At 30.7% G+C, this 25008-nt stretch overlaps 4 protein-coding genes across 7 annotated transcripts in view; 2 read left to right on the top strand and 2 right to left on the bottom strand.

Annotated features, from left to right (window-relative positions):
* Nucleotides 1-5838, bottom strand: part of IntS2 (integrator complex subunit 2) — a 35728-nt gene extending 29890 nt beyond the window's left edge. The window contains exons 1-13 of the mRNA XM_074128463.1: nt 5445-5838; nt 5222-5360; nt 4587-4821; nt 4372-4502; nt 4119-4289; nt 3877-4046; nt 3607-3798; nt 2631-2814; nt 2087-2235; nt 1844-2012; nt 1006-1204; nt 761-919; nt 536-688 (exon numbers count right to left, since the gene is read on the bottom strand). Coding sequence (XP_073984564.1) covers nt 536-688; nt 761-919; nt 1006-1204; nt 1844-2012; nt 2087-2235; nt 2631-2814; nt 3607-3798; nt 3877-4046; nt 4119-4289; nt 4372-4502; nt 4587-4821; nt 5222-5360; nt 5445-5725 — 2332 coding nt within the window. The 5' untranslated portion in view covers nt 5726-5838. The remainder of the gene's footprint in view (nt 1-535; nt 689-760; nt 920-1005; nt 1205-1843; nt 2013-2086; nt 2236-2630; nt 2815-3606; nt 3799-3876; nt 4047-4118; nt 4290-4371; nt 4503-4586; nt 4822-5221; nt 5361-5444) is intronic.
* Nucleotides 5839-7928: 2090 nt separating this feature from the next.
* Nucleotides 7929-16801, top strand: LOC141454355 (WD repeat-containing protein 91). 2 transcript variants are annotated; one of them, XM_074128464.1, is made up of 14 exons: nt 7933-8480; nt 9250-9373; nt 10648-10788; nt 10918-11033; nt 11118-11293; nt 11609-11721; nt 14251-14323; nt 14405-14528; nt 14663-14784; nt 14861-15037; nt 15143-15254; nt 15334-15561; nt 16351-16506; nt 16581-16801. In XM_074128464.1, exons 1-14 carry the CDS (start codon nt 8361-8363, stop codon nt 16731-16733), a joined length of 1935 nt encoding a protein of 644 aa, XP_073984565.1. In that variant the 5' UTR covers nt 7933-8360; the 3' UTR covers nt 16734-16801. The 2 variants fall into 2 exon arrangements, with proteins under 2 accessions (XP_073984566.1, XP_073984565.1); XM_074128465.1 differs by lacking the exon at nt 16581-16801 and having other exon boundaries at nt 7929-8480; nt 16020-16364.
* A 918-nt stretch (nt 16802-17719) lies between these two features.
* LOC141454356 (protein adenylyltransferase SelO-like) lies at nt 17720-23140 on the bottom strand. Its single transcript, XM_074128466.1, has 8 exons — nt 22531-23140; nt 22322-22452; nt 22039-22244; nt 20612-20869; nt 20399-20520; nt 20082-20320; nt 19899-20014; nt 17720-19715 (listed from the first exon to the last, which is right to left on the bottom strand). The coding sequence occupies exons 1-8, from the start codon at nt 23007-23009 to the stop codon at nt 19593-19595; spliced, it is 1674 nt and encodes a 557-aa protein (XP_073984567.1). The 5' UTR covers nt 23010-23140; the 3' UTR covers nt 17720-19592.
* A 17-nt stretch (nt 23141-23157) lies between these two features.
* LOC141454359 (TP53-regulated inhibitor of apoptosis 1-like) lies at nt 23158-24699 on the top strand. 3 transcript variants are annotated; one of them, XM_074128476.1, is made up of 3 exons: nt 23158-23397; nt 23482-23675; nt 24312-24699. In XM_074128476.1, the coding sequence occupies exons 2-3, from the start codon at nt 23526-23528 to the stop codon at nt 24405-24407; spliced, it is 246 nt and encodes an 81-aa protein (XP_073984577.1). In that variant the 5' UTR covers nt 23158-23397; nt 23482-23525; the 3' UTR covers nt 24408-24699. The 3 variants fall into 3 exon arrangements, with proteins under 3 accessions (XP_073984577.1, XP_073984578.1, XP_073984579.1); XM_074128477.1 differs by lacking the exon at nt 23482-23675 and adding an exon at nt 23717-23870 and having other exon boundaries at nt 23169-23397; XM_074128478.1 differs by lacking the exon at nt 23158-23397 and adding an exon at nt 23717-23870 and having other exon boundaries at nt 23493-23633.
* Nucleotides 24700-25008: the final 309 nt, after the last annotated feature.

The following is a 25008-nucleotide window of genomic DNA, read 5'->3' as shown; positions in this document are numbered from 1 at the left end:
AAGTTCGCATAAATTATGGGCAAACTTCCTTAAAATAGATTATTATACAAATCCTACCCAATGTATAGTTTGTTCGAAGAATTATTGTACGTAGTTATTGATGAAGAAAAACACCACTGACCTGAAGCGGTTTTTAAATTGCTTGCCTATTTTAAAGCCTATGAACCAGCGCACTCATCCTTCGTTGATTCGATACATCTTCACAAATTGACAGCATCGTAGCTAACACATGTTCAGTACAGACAATAAGCGTTTAATACTACATTAAATTAAAGCATCTAAGCGAAGAAAGTAAAAGAAATTTCCTCAATAGTAAATGTTGCGATACGAATTGTGCCAGATAAAAAATGAAAGCACATTATGTCTAACATTAGTAGAATAAATGGATAAGCCACGTAGTGTATTATTGTTCGAAGGCCGACGAGATCGAATTCGGATAAAACATCAAAATTTGCCATGAAACACGCCCATGTGATACGGGGGGCAGAGATGTACAATTTGACCTTTATGTCGGTATGCGAATTAATTATTTTACCTTGAATATATCTAGGAACGGCTGGATCAAACGTTTGCCTAAAATGCTTAATGATTATAGCAGCATGTTGCCATAATTGTGCAGGCGGCATATTCAACATATTTCCCAACAAATTGCCAGTGTGGGAGGGGCAAGTCGTCATCATGCTCAAACCTGTAAAATATAGGACAAACTATTATTTTGAATTCACTGAAAAACAATCGTAAAAATGCGTACACAGTTTACCTTGGGCTATATTTTCTGGGGTAAGGGAAAAATGTTCTTTATGAAGACTTCCAGCATACAACATACCAATACTGTGCGATTGTCTTTCCATCCAATCATCTACTAGACACAAATGTGGAAAATGTGTTGCTAGTAGACGTAACAATGACGAAAAAATTCCTTTCAACAAATTATACATTAGTATAATTTTATTATAGTATAATAGTGTTGAGTTATACTAAGCAGGAATAAAGAGTTTTGCTTACCACTATAACTTGTCTGTTCTTTTTGAACCTGTTGCAATAAATATTTTATAGGTAATTCAGAAAGAAATTCCTGTGAATAAGATTTAACTTTGTTTCTGTTGGCTGCCGATGATAACCGAACGTCCTCGTAATGAAGTAAATAATACAACATTAACAACTGGGATGTGAGAGAATTCTTGTCACCCTTTATTTTCTTACCCTAAAAAATATTGTTTTTGAAAAAATACGTCATTTAAAAGCCCATTTTGAAGCAAACGTTGGAGAATTCAAGAAGATATCTCGAACTTGACGACTTAAATCTCACTACTCTAATCCAAATAGTAGATTTCAGAATCAACCTCTTCAAAGTTTCTGATTATCACAGATATATTTCTCAAAATATCAATAAATATGTATCATTGTGATCAGAGAAAACTACAAAATTTTTACAAATTGGTCTAGGAAAGCGAGCATGTATTCAGCGTAATTCAAAAAAGAAAAAGCGCAGATAGCTTATATTTGAAATTTCAGTGGTTGCCACATTAAGGTTTCAAGTCAAAGCAGGAAAGCGGAAACAATACTTAAAGAAATCACTTTTTTAGAATTACCTCAATTTGTTACTAGTAGCATATGTGTAGTTACTAACTCCTAATATAGAAACTTTTCAAATATGAAAACATGTTGATTGGCGCTAATGACATCAGCAGTCGATGCGCCAAAAAAAAAATAAGTTGACAGTCTTAAAAGAATCTCTTTCCATGAAGTTATCCACTCACGAAACTTTCAGAGAATAGAAACTATAATCTAATAGCTGGGTCGCATTATTCACAGTAAAAGAATTTATAGTAAATACACTAACACTGTAATTAAGGAGATTTGAGAACACCGCTCTAATTTCATCTTCTGATATAGGCTGATTAGTATTTTCTTGAGGTGATTTCCCAGCAGGCATTAAGATAGAATTGACATAAACTTCTACAAGTGCTGGTAATACCGGATGTAATGGTGGAACGCTCACACATAACTGCCTGTGACCGATATTATAAAAAAGATATTGATTAAGAAATAAAAATTGAATTAAATTAGGTCTTTAAATTAATACCTGTAAATCCAATCTTTAATAGGAACTTTATATTTAGTAAATGCTCTGCTTTTTAGTAACTGATGTATACAATGGACAGGTAGGAAACCTGGTATGTTGGCGTTTAAATTAACGGTAACTGGAACTTTTACTGCATGCGATGTTACGATCTGAAAGAATTAAAAAAACAAATTTTCACATTGTATGACAAAAAATGAATACTATTCTAAAAAAAAAAAAAAACGGCCTATCAAGACCATCAAGGATTTATTAACTTTTTCCTTCCCTTTCGTGTTTTTCGCATCATACCACCAGAAGCATAAGCTAAATAGAAGAAACGTAACTATGAAATGGTTACACTTCATAAAAGATTTATCATAAACAACTCATAACCTAAAGCATTTAACGAAATATATAAAGTATTTTAAAGCTAGAGAAACGAAAAAAAAGAACAAAATTCTCTGGCTATTGCCGAAAAAGAATCTCCAAAAATATAAATGATGTGAGGCTTGCGATTAAGTATTAATTATTATAATAAATAAATAAATAAAAAACTATTCTAAACCTGCTCGGTAAAAATGTCATGAGTAAAAACATGTTTCATCCTTGTCATATTATTATGTCTAATTGGAACTTTCATACCCAACGTGGAGCATACTAGATCGCAAATAGCACTCAGCTGGTTACTGTGAAAATGTATAGCCATCAAAAGTAGCATTTCACCAAACGAGGCAGTCATGCCACTTTCACTGAAAAAAATAAATAAATAAAATAAAGTAAGTATTTTAAAATACTTTTCAATTTTAATATCGACATTTCGTCTGTTTTTTCAGCATTTTGAACTTTAAGCGCTGGTATTATGAATAACTGACTTTAATGAATATTTGAAAGTCTGAGATATTTGAGAGCTGTACCTAATTCAGAATTATAATTTAATATCTTTGATTTTACCGGTCACAGCCTGCAAGTTAATTGTATTCCTGACCGGTTTCGGACTTACATTATCAAGAGAGGTAGATTAATTAGTTTGGTGGAGATATTTATTTTAATACGACTGAACTATTTAAGAGCTGGATTATGAAATAGTTTTTGTTATTGAAGTTTGCAAGCGTATGTACTTATATAAAATGACCGATATATATATGTATATAAGATGTATATAAAATGTTCCCTTAAAATGAAATTTAAAAAATGGGCGGTTCTTTGCATATGTTGGAGCAAACCACAGCTCTTTAAATGTGTAAATTCACATTAGGTATCCCAGGAGATATTGAACAGAATTCATCCAAAACATAATAATGATACGGACACTTAACTGAAAGACCCTTAATAGTTAAGGCAATTAATAATCAGGATGTATTCATGACAGCAGTACAAAATTCAAAATTTTTCTAAATTATAGCAACTATTGTTTCTATTAAACAATAAAATCTGTACATTAAGGAGGTGTCATTTTCAAGTTATTACCAATTTTTTAACAAATACCCCATCTCTATAAACCGAAAAAATTCTCAACCAAATTATATAGCTATTCGATTAACCTCTCTAAATAAGCTTCTTCACTTGCAAGCCATTGCACCCATTGTATACATGCTGCTTCATGATTTCCAATAAGCGATGGACAAGCAATTAACATACACAACCCCAACGATACAAATCTAACACCAGCTGTTGTTGTAGGTGGATGTGAAGTTATCAGTTTGACCAACAGAGAAATTTCCTCTTCTTGCAATCTGGAGACAAATAACGTTTAGTAAGCGTTATACATAAATAAATGAAATGTACAATTTCTTTTCAATTGCTTTACTTACTTAATACCAGCTATTCCTCTAAGAGCACAATACAGTCGTAACAGAGAAGATGCCTGGACAACATAATTTTCGGGGAGTTTATTGTCAGCAGAGCATGTAACAATGTTACTTAAATAATTTAATAATTCATCTCTTAAAGACTGTAAACTGCTGGTTCCCTCACGACTTCTCTGTTAAAATTAAAGCAACAAGTATACTACAAATGTTGAAAGAAATACAACTAAAAAGTTTGAGCAATTTACCTTTTGCCTTCCACGAATGTAACTAGAAAACCAATTTCTGACCTGTTGATCATTTCCCAACAGTAAGCCGGAAGTAAAGGCCACTATATCGCAAACAGAACCATCTTGTGTCTTGAAGCCATGCTCCAAACTAAGTACAATAGTTAATGCTGGCATGCGACATAATTCCACCTATAATTTGTAATTAATATTACTTCTTAAAAAACATACTAAACCTGGCCAACATAAAAGTACAAATTCATTAAAAACTGACACATTTTGAACGCACTGCCAACGCCATTGCTGGGAACATTTGACATAACTTAGTAAGAGTTTGGATTCTTATTTTACCTCCATTAGTTTCATCTTCTAATTTATCTGAATTACTCACAAGAGATTTACTTACTGAAAAACATTGACAAACACAATTTTGTAAAACTATTGGTTATTTGTTTTTTACACAATTTTTGTATCCAATTTACAGTCTACCTTCCCAAAAGCAATCAGGTGAATTTGCGACTATCCAACATATTATGTCTGGGCCATGTTTCATGTGAAGAAGTGTTTCTACAATATCAGTCGGTGATAACAAAGCAGGAAGTTCGGATAAGGCTATATTCAAAACATCACAAATTTCTGGAATGTACACTACATTTTCAAATAAATCTGAGTGTTTCACAAAAGTGTCCAAAACGTTTCTTTGCTGCTGTTGTTCTTCCTGAATCTAAGAAAAAAAATAATAATAAGAAATATTTACCTTTCTTACTTTTATTATCTAATTTTCGGAGTTCCAAGGGTGAAGTGTGAAAACACTGAAACTTGGAATATTCATGCATCTAAAAAATACATTCTCTACCAATTTACAATAATATTAGGAATTTTTCGAAGAAGATTACAGGCTGTAACGATCAATTTTGCAACCACTAACCAAAGTTTAAGACGAAATCTGTCATTTTGAAATCGTCATGAATTTAAAGATAAAACAGACGTCTCTCGAAAAAAAACTGGTTATAACCGCGCGCTTTTCGCAAGTTGTTAGATTCAATGTGAGTGCCGGTGATAACCAGGCTCTTTAATGTATAGTCTAGAGATAATAGTAAAAAAATAATTTAAAATCTACCAACCAGCGAAGAAATATACAAAATTTCACTAAGCACAAGCCTTAAACGCCTGGTTGGATCGGATCTTTCAAATTCCATTGCTAAACCATTTTGTATTGACTGAACTAAAAGCCCATCAGACTGAGCAGTACCTCCTTTTTGCCTTAAAAAACAATAAAGTATTACTGTCTAAAAGAAAATAATAAAAATAAAATGGATTTTCTAATCATTGTAAAACCAAACCAACCTTAACTGCTGCTCTCTTTTTACTTCAATTTCAAGTGCATGAAAATCTATAGATAATAATGCTACAATTGAGTTTACCATTTCTATTCCAGATAAAATTGTTAAAATTTCTTTTCGACTTTCAGAACACGTTTTCGTAGAATCTACAGGAGAAATTAGACTCATTCGTACCAGACACGGTAAAATGGGTCTTATATATTTTGAATCACATTTCGCTAAACTTTTAACATCTAAAGTTTGCAAATATTTAAAGACATCCGGAGACACAGTCAAATCTAACATTTTGCATGTATTTAAACGATAAACCAACACTTCTAGAAGGTATTCCTACAAGAGTAAGTCAACAGTTACTCGTATCCATTAATTGATAGTAGGAGGTAACTTAAATGTATGGTTATATATGTATAACCGGCAAAATGCTCCACATTAAATCGAACTATAAATTAATTTCATAATTTTATTTATTTCTTATTTATTTCACTTTCTAATACTACTAGGAAGGTGATAAGTTCTAAATATCATTATTTAGTGAATATTTTTCAAATGTAGGTATTTCGATCACTTTCGACTAATGACACTCTCACCATTATAAACATCTTTCTACTTTTAATAGCTATCGATATCCCACCAGAAGAAAATGCGGGACAAAATATACCCCCTTCCCCGATCGATATATATTGCGTTGAGGTTGTGAGTGTTAAGTAGTGATGGGCAGAACGAGTCCGTCTTTGGACTCGTTGGATTTGAATCAGTTCCAGGGTTGGAATCGATTCCAACAACTCGTTCACCGATTCCGGTCTCTGTACTTACCCTATGCATTAGTAAAAATGTCACGCAATTCATTAAAAAATATCATTAAATGTTAGCTTTCCCAGTTAATAACAAAACTATATTTCTTTAACACACATTGAGTACTATCCCTAATTTCCAATTGCACTGATAAATATAAAATTAACAACGTAACACAAAAATTAACATAAAAATAGACTAGTCAATTATAAAAATTAAAGCAATGATGTTTAGTCATTATCTAGCTTGACCACTGGAAGACTGGAGTTAACGTGCTTCAAGAGGATCCAAGGTAGAGAAACGGAAATGGGTAGGAAATTATTCCCATAAAAAAAATTCTAACCCTTCAAGCAAAATGATAATTACTCATAAATAAAGAAATATTTATTTACTAGGACTTGTATATCAAGCTTTAAAAATATTATCTTACGAAAAGAAAAAGCTGTGTGCTTAATCTTTAACATAGCGCTGGACACTCTTATTCTTATCTTCATTGGGTAAGTTTAACCGTGTACATGACCGTGAGACAGTCAAAGTAACACTGAGCCAAAATTTAGTATTACCTAATTGGTTTACTTACTGCAGTATCCCTCCCACTCTATCACCAATTTCACAAACATTCATCGATTGGAAATAATTTTTAGTTAAATATTCGTTTTATTTGAATACAAAAAACATTATAACGCTTTCTTAAGATGATTTTAATTTTTAAAATTTGTTTTTGTCCATTACTCTTATATAATACGAAGAATTTCAAATAAAATATAATATACAAACACAATGATCTAGTATGCAGGTGGAGTCAGTCCTCGTTACCATAGCAATGGAACCGTTAAACAACTCCGGTTCCAGCTCCAGCAATTTCTATTGGCTAGATTCAGTGAACGAAAAAATGGAACGAGTCCGGTTTCAAAAGGATTTAAATCACTCCGGATTCGACTCCACCAACTCCAGTGGATTTAACCAATGAAAATGCTAGAGCTGGGCCGGAGTCGTTTAACGGTTCCGTTGTCATGGTAACTACGACTGACTCCACCTGCACACTAGATCATTCTGTGTTTGTATATTATATTTTATTTGAAATTCTTCGTATTTTATAAGAGTAATGGACAAAAACAAATTTTAAAAATTCAAATCATCTTAAGAAAGCGTTATAATGTTTTTTGTATTCCAATGAAACGAATATTTAACTAAAAAATATTTTCAATCGATGAATGTTTGTGAAATAGGTGATAGAGTGGGAGGGATACTACACTAAGTAAACCAGTTAGGTAATACTAAATTTTGGCCCAGTTTTACTTTGACCGTCTAGCTGACATGTACACGTTCAAGCTTACGCCAATGAAGATGAGAGTAAGAGTGTCCAGCGCTAAGTTTAAGATTAAGCACACAGCTTTTTCTTTTTGTAAAACAATAAGATAATATTTTAAAAGCTTGATATTCAATTCTTAGTTAATAAATATTATGAGTAATTATAATTTTGAAGGGTTAGAATTTTTATGGAATAATTTCCTACCCATTTCCGTTTCTCTACCTTGAATACTCTTGAAGTAAGTTAACTCCAGTCTTCTAGTGGTCAAGCTAGATAATGACAAAACTGCATTGCTTTAATTTATATTTGACTAGCCTATTTTTGTGTTAATATTTGTATTACGTTGTTAATTTTATATTTATCAGAGCAATTGGAAATTAGGGATAGTACTCAATGTGTGTTAAAGAAATATAGTTTTGTTATTAACTGGGAAAGCTAACATTTAATGATATAATAATATAATAAATTGCGTGACATTTGTTCTTATGTTTAATCGTTCCAAACCTTCTGCTGCCTCATTTTCATTTTTATTTGCCTAAATTTTTTGGGGCGGGGCGGAATCACTTTTTTTAAAAATAGGGATTTGAATCAACTCGTTCCACCATCGGACTCGTTCCAATGGAACGAGTCCGCTCAAATAGCCCATCACTAGTGTTAAGTAAGATCTTAGTAACAAGTGTTATAGCTCATCTTACGTATCGTTAACTAGAGAAATGTAAATTAAGCACTGATTGCATATTTATTCTTCAATGTTAATTTTAATATTTATTACTATTAGATTCACGAATAAGTTATTGTGAATTAGTGATGTAAAGAATGTCTCACATTCAACATTTAGATGAATTAGTTAGAGAATATCTTTTATTCAGAGGTTTTACAATTACTTTAAAATCATTTGATGGAGAATTGAAAGTGGACAAAGACAGAGGATTTAGGGTAATTATATTTGCCAGATTAATTCTGTATTGTAAACATTGTATCAAACGTTTTTCTCATTCACCTCAATAGATCTCTTTAATTTTATAACTGTTTTAAATTCTGAATCTACTTAATGAAACAAAAAGTAATGAATGAAACTACTAATTTTAAGAACGCTTAGCGAGTTTGGACCAAAGAAGTTAATAAAATAAGTATACATCTTGATTTGCTATGCCTTAGAGAATTCCTAGCGTTTATTGGAAATAATTTCACTAGTTTTCTCTAAATTTGTCTTTTTAAAAAAAAGAGCATTAGCAAATAGAAAAAAAATGCAGTTATAAATAAAGGCTTTTAACAGTAATAATCACGAGTCTTTTTGAAGACCAATTATTTTTCTCTACTTTTTCTACAACATCTCTATTTTTGGTGCTCATTGCTGCCTTCATCAAAAGCTTCAATGTTGAAGAAGTACAGAAACGTAGAGGAAATAAGTTCTCAAGTAGACTTGCTGTGGTTTCAATGTGATTTAAGGGATTACGTTTCACTAATGCAACGTTTAATTCGTTTGTACTTGTTTCTTCCTCACATTTTCCTTTTGTTTTGAGATAACATTTATTGTATTATTAATTACAATAAAATTAATTATATTAAATTATATATTTTTTTTATAATTATATATTAGTTTATTAGAATAGGATACTAGTAGAAAGTTATTTTATGCATTAACAATAATCAAAATTTTAATTTTTAATTTTAATATTCTATTAATAATTAAAACCTTTTTCAGGTTGATCGAATTGTTGATCAGTTCTTGATATTCATTAATAATTATGATCTAACTTCATTAAGAGAACTGTGGACTCATTTCGATCAAAAAATCTTTTCTAAACTAGAACATGAATTCACGCCAGGTATTTTTGCAATTTTAATTTTTTTTATTTTACTAAATGGATGATAGTATGTATATAAGTTGTACTTCTCATCTAATAAAAGAAAGTATCGCGATCTATCAGATGTTTGAATTAGACCTTTCTTCGGAAATAATCGTTTTGAGGATCACTGAATAGAAAAAAGTTTGTAAGGTATCTGTGCGTCTAAGTTAACACTACAAAAAAATAAAAACCACAGAAAGCTGTACTGCTGGCCCTTTGTTGGTACCATTGTGGTTTCTGAAAGTGTTTTGTGGACGAAATCTGTCTACTTGAAATGCGATTTTTCAGTTTTTGTACTTCCTCTTCTAACTTTGAATGCTCTTTTCTCTTTTATTTTTCCACTTTAGGAACATTTCTCCTGGAAAATTGTTGTCTTTTTCTTGGTGTTTCCAAACTTCTATCTTAGCTTTCTTCGAAAATTCTCCTTTTTTAAATTTCATTAAGTATAGACTATGAAGGAACATTGAAAACTGCTAGAAACCTAAGTTTCAAGAAAATGTTTTTGGGATTACTTTATGTTTTACACATGCATTTTTTTTTTTGTATTTAACGCGCGTCAACATCTGAAGTTATTGGCGCCCGGTGCTTTTGTTCAGACACTGCAGGCTCCGATCAGTCTTCGTTACAGACAACAAGGGTACATTGAGGTGTAGCAGTTCCTTGAAAGAGAAAATTGCCAGTAGGTGGATTAGAATCTCTGATCTCAGAATTTGAATCTTGTATTCGCTAACCACTCAGCGAATTCCTGCCTTTTACATATTTATTACTTTTATTTCAATTATGTTTCTTGGAAATATAATATGCGAATTCTGAAAAGTGAGGTGATAGCAAAAGCTGACAATAGAAGTTGTAGTCCACACTCAAGCCCATTTTTACATTTGTGAAAGGAGTAATTATATTCTCCCTGCTAATTTATTTGGAGAAACCTAAAAGTATTGAAGAAACTTAACGGTTTAATTTGAATAAAAAAGTGGTATGAGCTTTTCACAGCAGATAACTTTTGTGATCTGAGTTGCTTACAATTCATAGCTTTGGTACAATTTGTAACTATTTCTTTGAAACACTGTTTAATCGTATAATTATTGTGAAGTTCACCCTGAGAAGCAGTTACAGAAAATTCTGATTAAATTTCTTAATTTATTACTTGTACTGTGTTCTGCTTAAATTAATAACAAATTCATAAAAAAATTGCCCTCTATTGCTTTATTTTCAAAAATTAATTACGTAATAAGAAACAGAATGTTTTTTTTCAGGCCTACGGAAACTGGAAACATCTTTATTTAAATTTTATCTGGTTAATGCTGTAACAAATAACAAATCAGATAAAATTAATGAATTCTTTACGAAAATGACGCCGGAAATTCATGGCCACGTAGAATGGAAAGAATGGTTCAGTACGTATTTTTTATTATCTGATTGTTCATATTAGTTACTACATAATTACGGTTTATATTCATTTTTAATATTGTTAGGTTAGTTTGTAAAATTTTCTATATATTTTATTGGTACCCTTTGTTCTTTAGTGCTCCCCTATATCAAAAATCCTGAAGAACATAATGCTTTCTCAGTATATTTTACGAAACAGTGGCAAGATACATTTTTAGTGTCACTTCATAATTTTCTTGCAATTATTTATCAGGTAAATAATCCTTTACTTTAAGTTATTAATATAACAAACGAAATTTCTCATTCATCATGTTAGTATTTTTATTTATTTTATTAGGTTATCCCTCAACCTGCATTATCTAGCTACGAAGAAGAAGCTACCAAACTAAGGAGACTTCAAGAGGAAAATGACGCTTTGAAACATAAATTAGCAACCTTAAGCCAGTGTGCAAATGTGGTACCCGATGCAGTTCCACCAATGGACATCATGGATGATTTCTACATTATTGCTCAGTAATATTAGTATAAAAACAAATATATGTAGTAAAATCAAGTCTTAGTTATACGTTTAAGAAGAAAAAATTTGCAAACCTACATTGGTTATCTTTCCAGCCGCAATTGATTTGCAGATCGTTATTGTGTGAAGTTTCCCTTATGCTGTAATTCCAAGTAAATAAAATTATGACAGTCCTAGGCTAGTGCTTTATTTTGCTAGGTCGTTATAGAATATTTAGATATTAATACATTCGCAACTTTAGCAAAGCTAAAATTGAAATAAAGAAGAAATTTTAGTTGATGATTTTATTCAAATTAGAGTATTTATTTCAGAGAAACTCCAACTTCTGGTGAACATCAGTCTAAGTCACTGAAGAGTCTTATCCGTACAATAGGTGGTGGCTTGCCGACCAGCCCTATTATGGGCCGGAAACCGCACACACAAGGTAACCAATTAAAATAAGATATCTCTCTATTCGTGTAGATTTGCTACAATTATTTTCTTAGTTAAACACATTTACCCTGAATTATATTTCTTATTTTTGATTAAGTAGGTGTCTCTTTTGTGAATTGAAGCATGCTAAGTTTAGTAAATTGATTTCTTGTTCCTACTTGTATTTTTTTAAATTTTTCAATTTTTTTGTAAATATACAGTTTAAAGGATTCATTTTTGGACATTTCATCATTTTTTAACCTCTTCTGTACAGTATTACATTTAATTTGAACTTTTTCTGTAGTACTATAAATTTGTATTATTTTGAAGTGTTAAGTGAAGCACTATCTATTTTATTTAATCTTCACATTTTTAACAAAAAACGCCGTGTGACTCCTTTAAAATAATGCTGTTGTTCATCTTCAAGAAATGTCGCTCAAATTTTAGTATTAAAAGTGTAAAGATAGGCCTTTCTGTGGTGTCACGAACAGCAGCACGTTTGAAGATTTCTACCCAAATGAATCCCCTCTACCTGTTATTTTAGATTTATATACTAACTTGAAATAATTTACAAAGGCCTAAGATAAGCTTTAAAGAGAAACTTGGAGGGATAACTGTGAAGCAGGCACTTAGTGGCTCGTTTGCATGTTGTCAATGCTTGTGAAGAGAAAGTTAGCGGCCTGTAATGAGGAAGTGTTAGTAGCTGAGTAGAAATCATCAAGTGAATAAAAAGAGAATATAGCTCGCTTTACATTTCTATAGTGATAGATTTGGATAGATTCAATCAAAGGGCTTTGTGCTAGATCAGTCGGCAACGATTTCTCAATATAGATAACAATAAATAAGATCGGTCCACACTGCAGGGCCTGCTTTATTGTGTAGTTCGATACGCCTGCAATTATGGAGGGATAAACGTGTTTTTGAGTTTCGGCCAAGAAGAACAGAAAATGTAATTTTTTGCCGGCATTAATTTTTAATTTGGTATGTTTTATAAATTCTCAAAAAACATTAACGTTTAATAAATTGTACTTTAAGAAAGTGAAATCGATATAGAAAACGTACTAATATTATTTAAATTTTAATTATGTAAGAGACTGCATTTCATCCGATTTCGTTGACCAATCCATCAATTCTTATTTGCAGTTAACTGACGAATTAGAAAATAAAGAGACTCAAACACATACCCCAACTCTTTTGGTAACAGAAGTTATTTAAAAGAAGCATGCTCCGATAGTATGTTCCATTTTACAGACATATTGTGGTAGAACTGCATGTAATGTAAGGACGAACCAACTAATGTCAACATTGCTTTTACTAGGGCGGATGCTATCACTTTATGTTCATTTCCCTTGAGTTTGCCCCAGAGTGTAGGGCATGTGTTTATGTTGGGGATATCTAAGTATGCGTTGTTCCTTTACAACAAAGTTCCCCCAAAAGTCGAATGGTATAAAACTGCATGAAATTAAAAATGAAATAAAAGTTCATTAACTTTTATATTACGGAGATATAACCCTTAAGAAATGTTATTATTTTTAAGGTGCACATCACTATATTGCTCAGAACCTGTAAGTTTTTTCGATAATGAGCGAACGCCTAAAGAAAACATTGAGATATTAATCAGCATTATTACGATGTTGTACATTGTTATGTAAATTTCTTCAAAATTATTATTCTAAATTAACAGTTTAAATATGTATACATTTTACATAAAATCTAATAATCTATGACTTCGCAACAGATTTTTTCCTAAAGGTAGTGCTAAAATAAAAGCATCCTAGCCTTAGATAGTATCTCACTTAGAGCATCCGGAGTACACTGATTATATCTGTAGCTATCTGTAGTGGGAGAAAATTTTTCGGAGATCGGTAGGGCACTCAGAAGACTCCAAGAATTCTAGGTGTAGGTGCTGTTATCTTAATACATGAAATTATGACGTTGATTTTATCCTTCTTAGAACGTATGTTAATTGCCTAAATTTATCAGGAAAAGAAAAAGCATGCATGCTATGACAAAGGAAATCGAAGATATTATTCAGAACTTTAGACCCATCGTTGAAATCCAAAGTTTCATTTTTTAAGTTATGAGAAATAAAATTAAGCGAAGAAAAGAAAACATAAAATTTTAGAAGTAATCTTTACTATTTTGCACCTTGATTGTTCCCTAAATTTGTTCTGATCAACATTCATTCACTAAACACTTCCATGAGATTCAAATCTGAGAATTTTCAGATTTATTCAAAATCATTAAAAATTCAAACCACGAAAATCAATTGAATTCCCGCACAAGTAATGCCTTTATTTATTATATCATGGGATTTTTATAAATCTTAGCAAGGAGCTCCCTTTTGAAACTACGATTAGAAATAAAATTTAATTAAGCTAATTGAAAATGCTTTATTTATAATTCCAAAGTACAGTAGAATTTAAAAAAGTAATAAAATTAAATAACAGTTGCCTGTAAATTTTGGGGTTATGTTTCCTCGGACTTTGTTTTCAATATTCATTCAATAACATCATAACAAATAACAATTAATTTCTCACAGATGAACAAATTGGTGTTCATAAACAACATTCCAGTAAACGACATGTTAGTCAAAGTGGATGGATAAAGCATAGGTGAGGTATTTATGTTTTGTAACTTTGAAATTAATTAATACAATACAATACTAATTTATAATTACCAATTCTTGGTTTCAGTGCAGATACTGTACCGAAACGTTCATTATCGTTGGATTCACGTTCTCGCCACTCTCATAGAGATGTTTCTCTAGACAACGAAAGGAAGAATACTAAAAAAGATAACTTCCTGCTGTTAAGCCAAGTAATCTAAAATATCTATTTTACGTGTCAAAAAATAATTTAATACAACAAAAAATAAAAAAATAAAGTAGGAAAAACAGTAAAAATAAATTAATTGACGCGAATTTGCATTTTTTAAAAATAATTTACTTTTAGGAGAAAATGACTGAACATAAAGCGGCAATTACTCAGTGTAAATTCAATGCATTAGGTTCTCTGGTCGCAAGTTCAGATGTGGATGGGATTGTAAAACTTTGGTCTCCTTCACCAACACCAAAGTAATATCATTATAAGTCCAACTGTTTGAAATTTGCAAACCTAATCTAAAATCCCTAAACCTTTCTTCTTTACAAGGGTTTTGTCAACATTCCAATTTCGAAATGAAATAGAAGCACTGAGTTGGGTGTCGAAAAACGAAAGATATTTCATCAGTGGTAGTAAAGATGGAAGACTAAGGTTGCATGACAGTAAAGAAAATAAAACAATTTGGGAATTAGGTAATGAAGAGGGCAGTCTTCTAGCAGGCTGTAGGTATGTTTATACAATATTCCTATCATTTAATATAAATAAACAAAAATTTAATTTGTATGGGCACTCTGTTGTATTGATAAAATTTATTAATTTTTTTTATTCCAGAATTCTTAGCTTGTGCTGCAGTCCTACAGAATGTACAGTAACTTGCTCGGCAGTAAATAGTGAGGGATTTGCAAAATTGTTACTTTATGACATTAAGTCACGCAAACTAGAAGTAAAAGAACAAAATCGTAAGATTTTATTGTTGTTAGTTTATTAAAGTAGTTTTATGTTTATATTGTATCTTTTTGCAGCATTCCTATACTTTTAGAGAAAATCAGTCAGGTTTAACTGTAAATTGCTGTCTATTTAATCATAATGGAAGTTTATTAATTGCTGGTTGTTCAGATGGAACTGTTAGAAGTATTGATTTAAGAAATAGTGAATGCATTGAAACTTGGGATGTGCATAATGGAAGTGTTTATGCAATTCATTTGACGCCTGATCATAACACTTGTTATTCTTTAGGTGCCGACCATAAGGTAAGACATCTTATTAATTCATTACTTAGGGAAGAATATGTTATCTAGTAGCACACTAAGTAAATTTTGAATATCGTGTGCGTCTTGTTTCCCTGCAACTACTGCCAAAAGAGGCTCATTGTACCGATCTCCTCTCATGGACTTCCGTTTTTAAGACTAGGGTTTTCCTTTTAGTGCTACCATCTTCTCCGGTTTTTGAAGTGCCAAAGATTTCATTTCGCAAACTAATAATCATATAGGCGATGAGAAGCCAGCTCGTACTATCATAATTTGCTTACGGAGGCATTGAGTTTATTCAATACCATTCTGTAGAAGTGTATTGTAGCCTCTCTGTAAGAGGCTGTGTCTTATAAAAAGGCATATAACAGAGTCGGCATGTGTAGTAACTGACTCTAAGGTCTATTTCTCTAGCTTAGAATAATGTATTTTAAGTCGACGATCTTACTTTTTTTTTATAGGACACTTCTGCGAATGCCTGAATGAAAAAATTGGCTTCGAATACAAATTGTCTATTTAAAATATATATATTTAGAAATAAAGTCACTTACTTTGCCTGAAGTTTAGAGGAAATCAAAGAAACTAAAAATTAATAAATAGATAAATAAATAGAACAAATTATTCTTCAGTGGTATATTAAAATATTTTTTGTATTCTGTTTTTTTTTCTTCATAAAACTTATGTTATTATTACTATTACTACTCTTTAGCGAATGAGCAGCCTTTTTAAACAGTTTCATGTTCACTATGTATACCTGTCTTTAAAAAAATAATTCTTTGTGTGTTTATTAAGCTTCTTCGTATAAACTTAGCGCAAAAAGGAGAACTAGTGTTTTCAGCATCTATTCACAATTGCCATTCTGTGCATGGTACACAAGGATTTTCTCTCCATCAAAGTGGTAAACATATTCTCTCTGCTTGTGGCAGCTCTGGGGCTAATATTTATCAAGTAAGCTGGATGACTGTAATTTAAGCTTCCAAATTATAGGTGGTTTGTTATTAAAGCTTAATTATTTTTCTTAGGTATCAAATAATTCTCTACAACTTATGCTTCATTTGGAAGGACATCGTAGTCCACTTACTGCTTGTGATTGGTCAATGGCTAACCAATGTGCAACTTGCTTATCATCGTCTAGAGATGGAAAGATAAAAATATCTACAATTTTGACACCTTAAGTGTAAAAAAATTGTATAATAAAATTGTAATTTTTTTTTAAAAAAAATATATCTATGTTAAAAAAATACTCAGCCTACGTCTTATTGTCTTTTCGTACGCCTTCCATCATTTTTCAAAATAATACCGATATTTCGATTTTTTTTTTGTAATCTTTAAAGTAATTAAACTAATATAGCTAGAAAAGTTTTATCAGTACAATTATGTCCTAGACCGCTTGTTGGAGTTGTTCGTTCACCAGCTTATGTTTTTACAGGGGCAAAAACTTATAAGAGAGCCCATTACTGAAATAGACAATCGGAAGAAAGAAAATGTTAAAAATTGTATGTATAAATACATTTACTGAAAATGTAATCCAATTTCTATCAACATGGTGCATCACATTAATATTAGCACACTCAATTTCGACAAAGCAACTTTCCTCTACGCCTCTACAACCAATCAACACTCTCTCTTTTATGACCTTTTTACATAGACAGAGAAAAATTAAAAAAAAAAAGAAAATGCACAAATGAATTTAGAATATACACTACCAAATAGGGCCAGAACCATGTTTATACACTCTGGAAGTTGCCCTAAAAGTAATCAAAAATGGTGCTATTATTATTATTATTATTATTATTATTATTATTATTATTATTGTCATCTCATACTTCCTACTAAATTTCCATAACACTTAACATACCTATTTTAGAATATTAAATGAACGCCAAATATTGTACAATTGACTAAACTTTTTTTCACACTGACTGATTAAAATTATGTTTTAAAGAAGAAGTAACGGATTAAATGTGTATACCAAATTATAAACATAATATCTTGTTAATTTTCTTGTTTAATTTCCGTTTTTTATGCTTGTGCAATAAAACTTGTTAGCGATTGTTTACCTAAATTGACAGTTACAAAAATGTATTTCCATTAAAAGACATAAAATTATGAATTAATAAAGATAGGTAATTTGTTTTTATATGTAATAAAGAGTTCAATCTAAACATCAATAAACATATATTAAACATAATCAACAGTAATCATTAACTATAAATACAAATTAATATCTACAGCAGACAAAAAAAATATGAAAATATTAAGTTTTTCTTTTATGTAGAAATTCTTAAAATAATAAGGTAACAGTATAATAAATAGGTAATAGCTGCAATAGGACGATTTAAAATTAAAATATATTAACGTTTAAAAAAAAAATAAAAATAATCAAGCAATGTTGATTATAGATGAGTTGTATATATCTACCTATAAGATTTCAGGATTACATTCAGAAAATCATCGCTAAACCTCAATTTGTCCAGAATAATTATCTTGTAACCATATAAGCAACAGAAAACTAGAAAACCCTTAAGTCAAACCAACTATCATGTCTTTAAGAACTCTTTTTATAGCCACCTTCCTTTATGTAGTTACGAAAACAGAATAAATAAAACCAATAAATTTAATCAAACGAAATCTAACGGCGACTTCGAAATAGTTTCAATTTTTCACTCGTTCGAAATTTCTACATAAAACTTTGAAAAAGACAATCATCAGTATTCCACAAATAAAATACTTGCAAACTACAATTCCTCTAAAAACTACTCAAAAATATTCAAATAAAAAAAAATAATACCAGAACAAGGGACTAATATTATTGAAATCAGTATCACAACAAAAATATTTAAAACAATGAATTGTGATTAGTTAATGAAGAGAGAAAAAAAGTAAATGACAAATGTACAAGAAAAATATTTCGTAATATTAATGATAAGATCTTTGCGAAATCGAATTCAGCGAAGTAAAAGCTATTCACCCTAACCGACGGTTATATGAAAAACTCAAAAAGTAAGTAGGCACACCAGTCGTAACAGTGGCCAGAACCGATATAATCAGAACTCAAGATAAAATCTTAGGGGAAATAAAAAAAGTAAAGGGCCAGAGTTAATATGGGCAGATCACTTGAATCATCATCGAATTATTAAAGCAATATCCCCAAATAGAAATATGGGGAGAGATATTCCGAATTACAACCACCTCATGATTTTTTTAGAATGATGTAGAGACATGGTCGGTAAGTTAAGAGTTTTCAATTATTTAAAAAGAATTTTTGTTTAAAATCAGAGTAACACACTAATTTTGATAATGTGACTACTTACAAAAGTTTCCATGTAATCAAGAATTTGTTTGTGCACCTTCTTCAAAGAGATGGAAATAAGCATTTTTTGCCTAAATAGAACGCAGTCCTTTATTTCAATAAATTCATATCTAGTATTTATAACTGCGAAATACTTGGCAGAAGGTGCAATTTTACTTTTCCATTTTAGCAAGATAGTATTCTGAAATCGCTAATTACGGTAATTTAATTATTAGCATAGTTTTTTTAGTTGAAAATTTAAGCGCAAATTACGTACGAGTATATTCAGTTCGAAATTCAGATAAAAATTGTTTATCAGTTATGTTCAGCAGAGACATTCCCAAAAGACAAACAATGGTGTTTTATACATTAAAATGTACTGGTGAGCCATTAAAAATATTTGCAGAAGACGTAACAATCAGTTCAGTCCATCGATTTCAAGAATCAATTACCAAGCAGGAACATCAGATTAAGTGTGCCAGATTAAGAATCCAAATTTTAAATTTCAGAAAAAGAAAATTTCTACAGACAATTACCTAGCTACTTTTTATTCAAATGTACAGTCGTTTTAAATGTCAACAGATTAATCATCCCCTCGAAAATTAAATTACACTTATTATACATTCTAGGGCACACAGGCTTCACACAAATTCTGCAAAATTGGACAAAACTTTCCTGATTTCATTTAGAAATATGAAAATAAATAGTTTCTTACATTCCCTACTTAATATTAATAAACCCATTAGCTTGAACAACTAAGACATAGAGTCTTTGCCCATGATGGTGGTATCGATGCATAACCTTTGGCTTCTGCATCTGGATGTCTGGAGAACGGCGACTTCAATATTTCCAACATCTTGTCAACCTAGATTTTTATTTTTACTGAATTAATCAGTGACTAAGATTTACATTATTAATGTAAATATTTATATTTATTTTCTCTAAGACATTAACTTTTTAAGTTTTCAAATTTAGTATTAAAAAGAAATTAAAAATAATATTCATACAAGAGAGATAAGAAAAAAAAAAGAAAATTGATGAACCATACCTCAGAAAAATCACCATTTTCTGCGGCCTTGATTACATCTTGAGCCATCCAATTGCGTAAAATATAGCAAGGATTAATTTTGCACATTTCTTCCATTCTTTCACTGTCCGTTCGACCTAAAATATAATCCTTCTTTAAAACATGGCTGATACCAAACTTAATTTGACTAAAGATAGCTTTTACCTGTTTCATTGAAGTGTCTTTCATACAATTCAATAAAGTCAAAATATTGTTCATGTTTAGCAAACGATGATAGACCCCACAGATTCTTCGATGGTGATTTTAAATCACTAAGTGGTGTCTCACTTAAATCTCGAAAGGTCATCACAAAATCTGCTTTGGTTTCTTCAAAAATTGTAATTAACAATTTTACTAACTCAGGAACACTCTTGTTGAAACCTAACTTCTTCGAAAAAGTCTCTCTAGAATAAGGATTAAAGTAATAGAAATAAATTTATTTTATTTTAAAGGAAAATTATACAGGATGTAAACAAACCTACTCGAGTTTTGTTTCGATATAGTTCGCTTCTCCTCTCAACAGACTAGGAATTTCTTGAATTTGCTCTTCTTTAAGAAATGGAGAAACAGCTTGTGTCAGCATAAGCAAATTAAATAGCATAATCTGAAGTCAACAATTTCAAGTAAAATGGACTTTAGTAACTTCTGTTTTTACAAAATAAGTTTGGTGATAGAAAAATATTTTTTATTCATACCTTAACTTGATTTCCATAACAATATCTTGCTTCTGAATCAGAATGATTTGGAACATACAAAGGATCATATGCTTCCATAAAACCAAAGGGACCATAGTCTATAGTAAGACCGACAATGCTAATATTATCAGTATTCATAACTCCATGTGTAAAACCAATAGATTGCCATGCCACAACTAGATCAGAATTTAATCGAAATACTTTGCGAAGAAAGTTAATAATTTTGTTATCATCATCAGGAATTTCAGGAAAGTGGTGCTGTAATATTAAAAAAAAATCTCTGATCACTCACACAGTTTTCTATTATGGCTATTAATTTAAACATTTTCTTAAAACTTTACCCCCTCATAAATATAGTTGGTGGGCATTGTAGTTCAATCTATAGATTCAAGTTGTGGATTAAGAACACATTTACACCTGGCAGCGTCTCAAAAAACTCTACTTTTATAAAGAATGTATTTCTATTATCACGAAACACTCCTAATAATTTTGATTCTCTGAGACAGTAATCAAATCAATCAAAGGGATGGCTGAGGAAAGAATGTTCAATTGGTGTCTGAGGTAACTGAGCCATGAGCAATAACGTTAAAATGATTTATTTGATAATTTTTAAAAGATTCCCACATAAAATGAAAGATAATTGGATTGGTCATATTAGAGTCATCACCTTAATCCTGGAATATAAGGTTGTTATCTAATTATGTTTTAATTAGAGAAACAAATACTTTTGTTTCTACATATTCAAATAATCTTTTTTGTCTAAATATGAAGCATATAAAATTCTGATTATGATACCGGTCTTTTACACAATCTAAGAGTAAGTTATTTACTTTGAAACTGTTTATTCGGTAAGAAAAGATGGAAGTACAGGTCCGCTTAGCCAATAAATTAATGGTCCGTTGTCCGTTTAATTCGTAAAGCCATGATATAGGTTTTAGATTGTGAGAAATATGTGCACTTTGTGTTGTTAAAGAAACATTGTTGCTTATCTTTTCCGAATATTTTTTATACGAGAGAACAGAAACTTTTTTTTTAATCCGATATATGAAGAAGTAAACGAAAACAGTTGGGAGGACAAATTAATACAGTAATTACTTTTAAAATATAGAGAAATTTAGAGTTTAAAATTCGGGCAGATTATTTAAATGCAGAATTAGAATTGGATAATTCGCAGAATTTTAGACGGATTGTTAAATTTTTATTTCTTCTAACTATGAAATCCATACTTAGATATATTTTCATACACTTATTTTAATGTACTGTTATTTAATTTTAATTGTACATATGTGTCAAACTCTTCTATAATGCGTTCGACATAAATACATTTTATTACTTTCTTAAAAGAAGTAAGAGTACGTAACAATAACTTTCACATCATCAGATGAATTTGAAGATCCTAAGAACTACATAATTCAACATTTTATTACCTTAATAACAAAACTGGTGAGATTTTCTAAAACAGTTATATCTCCATTTCTCATGAGAAGTTCAAACGATCCTATTCTAAACCATGTTGGAGCTATTCTTAGTACAACTGAGGCAGATTCCAATATAGGATGCCCATCATATAATAAATCTCTAATTACTTTATCCTTACTAACTATAATAGCTCCTGCTCTGGAAGTGGGTATCCCTAAAATAAAACAAATGATATACATAAATATCTTCTTTAACTCACAGTTACGGTATAAAACAGTTGCAGATGCAAACCTAAATAAAACATCGCTTCAGAGCATAAATATTCTCTAATAGATGATCTTAAAACAGCTCTTCCGTCTCCTTCTCTTGAATACGGTGTACGACCAGCTCCTTTCAACTGAAGTTCCCATCTTTCCCCTTTGCTATAAACAGATTTTTTTTTTCACTTCTACATCAAATAATGACGCGAGAAGTTAAGCTGCTTTTAATTTTAAAGTTACCTGTTTATATATTCGCCCAGCAATATAGCTCGACCATCCCCTAATTGCATTGCCCAAACACCAAACTGGTGGCCCCCGTATCTATGGGCCAACGGTGTTGATGATACAATTACATTATTTCCTGCTATAAAATCAACAAACTCTGGTTGTTTTGTAACGTCAGGATCTAAATCGAGTATTTCTGTCAGGGCCTCATATGAAAACGAAACTAAAATCGGTGAGCTCAGAGGTGAAGGATCCACATGAGAAAATAGTACACCATGAATGTTTCTTCTGACATAATTATCTCTATTGGTTTCAATTGGTAAATCTAAAAGTTTGCAAGGAGCAAACTTGAACTCTTTAAAGTTCTTAAGTAAAGTGTGTTTTATTTCTGTTCTAGTTGACATATTTGCAAAATGATATTTATGAAATTTTGATATACACCTTAGCTTACGTGTACTGGCAAACCACAATCTTGTGAGTTGATAAAATTCCATTAAGGCATGCGAAATTAAAGAAAATGTGTATTACGTTACTAAGCATTCTAAGATATTTATTAATCCAACCTACAGAAGTTCCGATTTCAAGGTTGTAGGCAAATATGAAACCTTCCTCTTCCAATCTAGTGCAACCTTATTAACCTTCTTATTACAAGGAAGGTTCTTTTCTCAGGTTACATCTTCAAACAATAAATTCATATTATTGAACTTTTTATGTGCGAAAATATTCAATTCCGCCAAAGTAAAACTGCCTACCTTCTAATTAATAGGAACTCATCCATACATAAATTAAGTTAAAGTAAATGGATCAGGAATACGGAAAAATCCTTCCCTGAAATTAGTGATGATTTATTGAGTAGTCAAGATAAAAAAGAGAAACTTTTCTGTGAGTACTATAATCGAAAGTTTACGCCTTTATATTAATAGTGTGTTAAAATCAGTTTCACATGGTAATGTTTTTTCATCATAGGATTTAAAAATTACCTTCAAAATAACATAACACACTTCAGGTTGATGATGAATAGTATCGGAAAATCTTGCAATGACATTAAACATGAATATGATGAATGTTTTCAAATGTGGTTTAGAGACAAATTTCTGAAAGGAAAAATGAATGATGATGTTTGTGAACCATTATTCAAAATGTACCAGCAATGTGTTCAGGTATAATAAATTTTGTTTCTATTACTTGTATATATTTGCAGGGACATCCGATTGAACTAAATGGAAGCTTGCCGTCAACTTAAAGAAGAATATGATGCTTGTTTTAATGAATGGTTTAGCCAGAAGTTTCTGAAAGGTGACCATAATGATTCGATGTGTGCCCGACTACTTAAAGTGTACAAAGACTGCGTAGAGGTATTAAGCAGATTAAAGTTTAAGTACAGTTTACCTTTAATGTTAATAAAAAAAGTGTTTACAGTTAATCATTATTTTACGTAGTAGCTACATAACATTCAATGTAATGCAATTGAGTAGTGTAACTAATTTTATTTGCATTATTGAATGTACAGTAATTCAGGGTCTGCTTACTTAAAACTGAAATCAATCTGCCAGAAATTTTTCTTTTTTTTGTAATCACGCGTAAAAAAAAAAAAAGATTTGTAAATATTAAACTTCACAATATTATATTAGAACATCATAAGATTTATTAAAAAGCCATGGGATTTATAAGAAGTAATCTTTGCTCTGTTACGACCCATTGACATATGCAAAACGATATAAAGCCTGTGAGAAACACCTTACTTTACTTATCTTTTAAATATATGTTAAAAACGATAATTTATACTCTTTTTTCAGAAATCGATGAAGGATAATCATATAGAATTGAAAGAAGTTGATCTTAATTATCTAGGTACTGATAAAGAGTGTAAAGTGCCTCCAAAAAAAAGTTGATGTAAGTGAGAAAAGTGTACTTCCTGTCGAGTAGTCCCTCATTTTTCGTACTTTGTAGTGTAGGTTTTTAAGTTAATTCTTTAGTCATTTCATTCCAGTCTTATTGCAATTGAATACTTAAAAATATGTACGTACCTTGTACTTATTTAATCAACTTTTGTTGGCAAGGTGTTTTATTTATTTTTATTTAAGAATGCATTTATTGTTTATGTGATATTTATTTTGTATTCGTCATATAGAAATAATATATACCTTTTTATAAGCAGAATTAAAAGTACAATACTTACCACAATGTTTTTTCTATTAATATTTGCCTTATTTATTTTTTTAAAGGTGCAAATTTTTCAGTGATTTCGTAGCATTTTGTTAATTTCGGGTTTGCACATGCTCAAGGGGCTAATAGGAAGCTTATCTTATTGACTGACCGCCTTCTTAACTGGATTCAGAAGCAATTGCTATTAGTACTATTAAGAATAATTCATTTTTTAATGAAAACATGGAAATTATATTTTGAAAATTGACAACTGTCATTTACCAACATGAACACGTCTTACATGGCAATTGAAATTACGCCGAAACTTTTTTTTTTTTTTTAAACCCA

This window comes from Rhodnius prolixus, unplaced genomic scaffold, assembly GCF_049639745.1.
Source record: "Rhodnius prolixus isolate KJV_2025 unplaced genomic scaffold, Rpr scaffold_9, whole genome shotgun sequence".
NCBI lineage: Eukaryota > Metazoa > Arthropoda > Insecta > Hemiptera > Reduviidae > Rhodnius > Rhodnius prolixus.
Note: the sequence above shows the minus strand (reverse complement) of the source record. Positions and strands in the feature narration are given on the sequence as shown.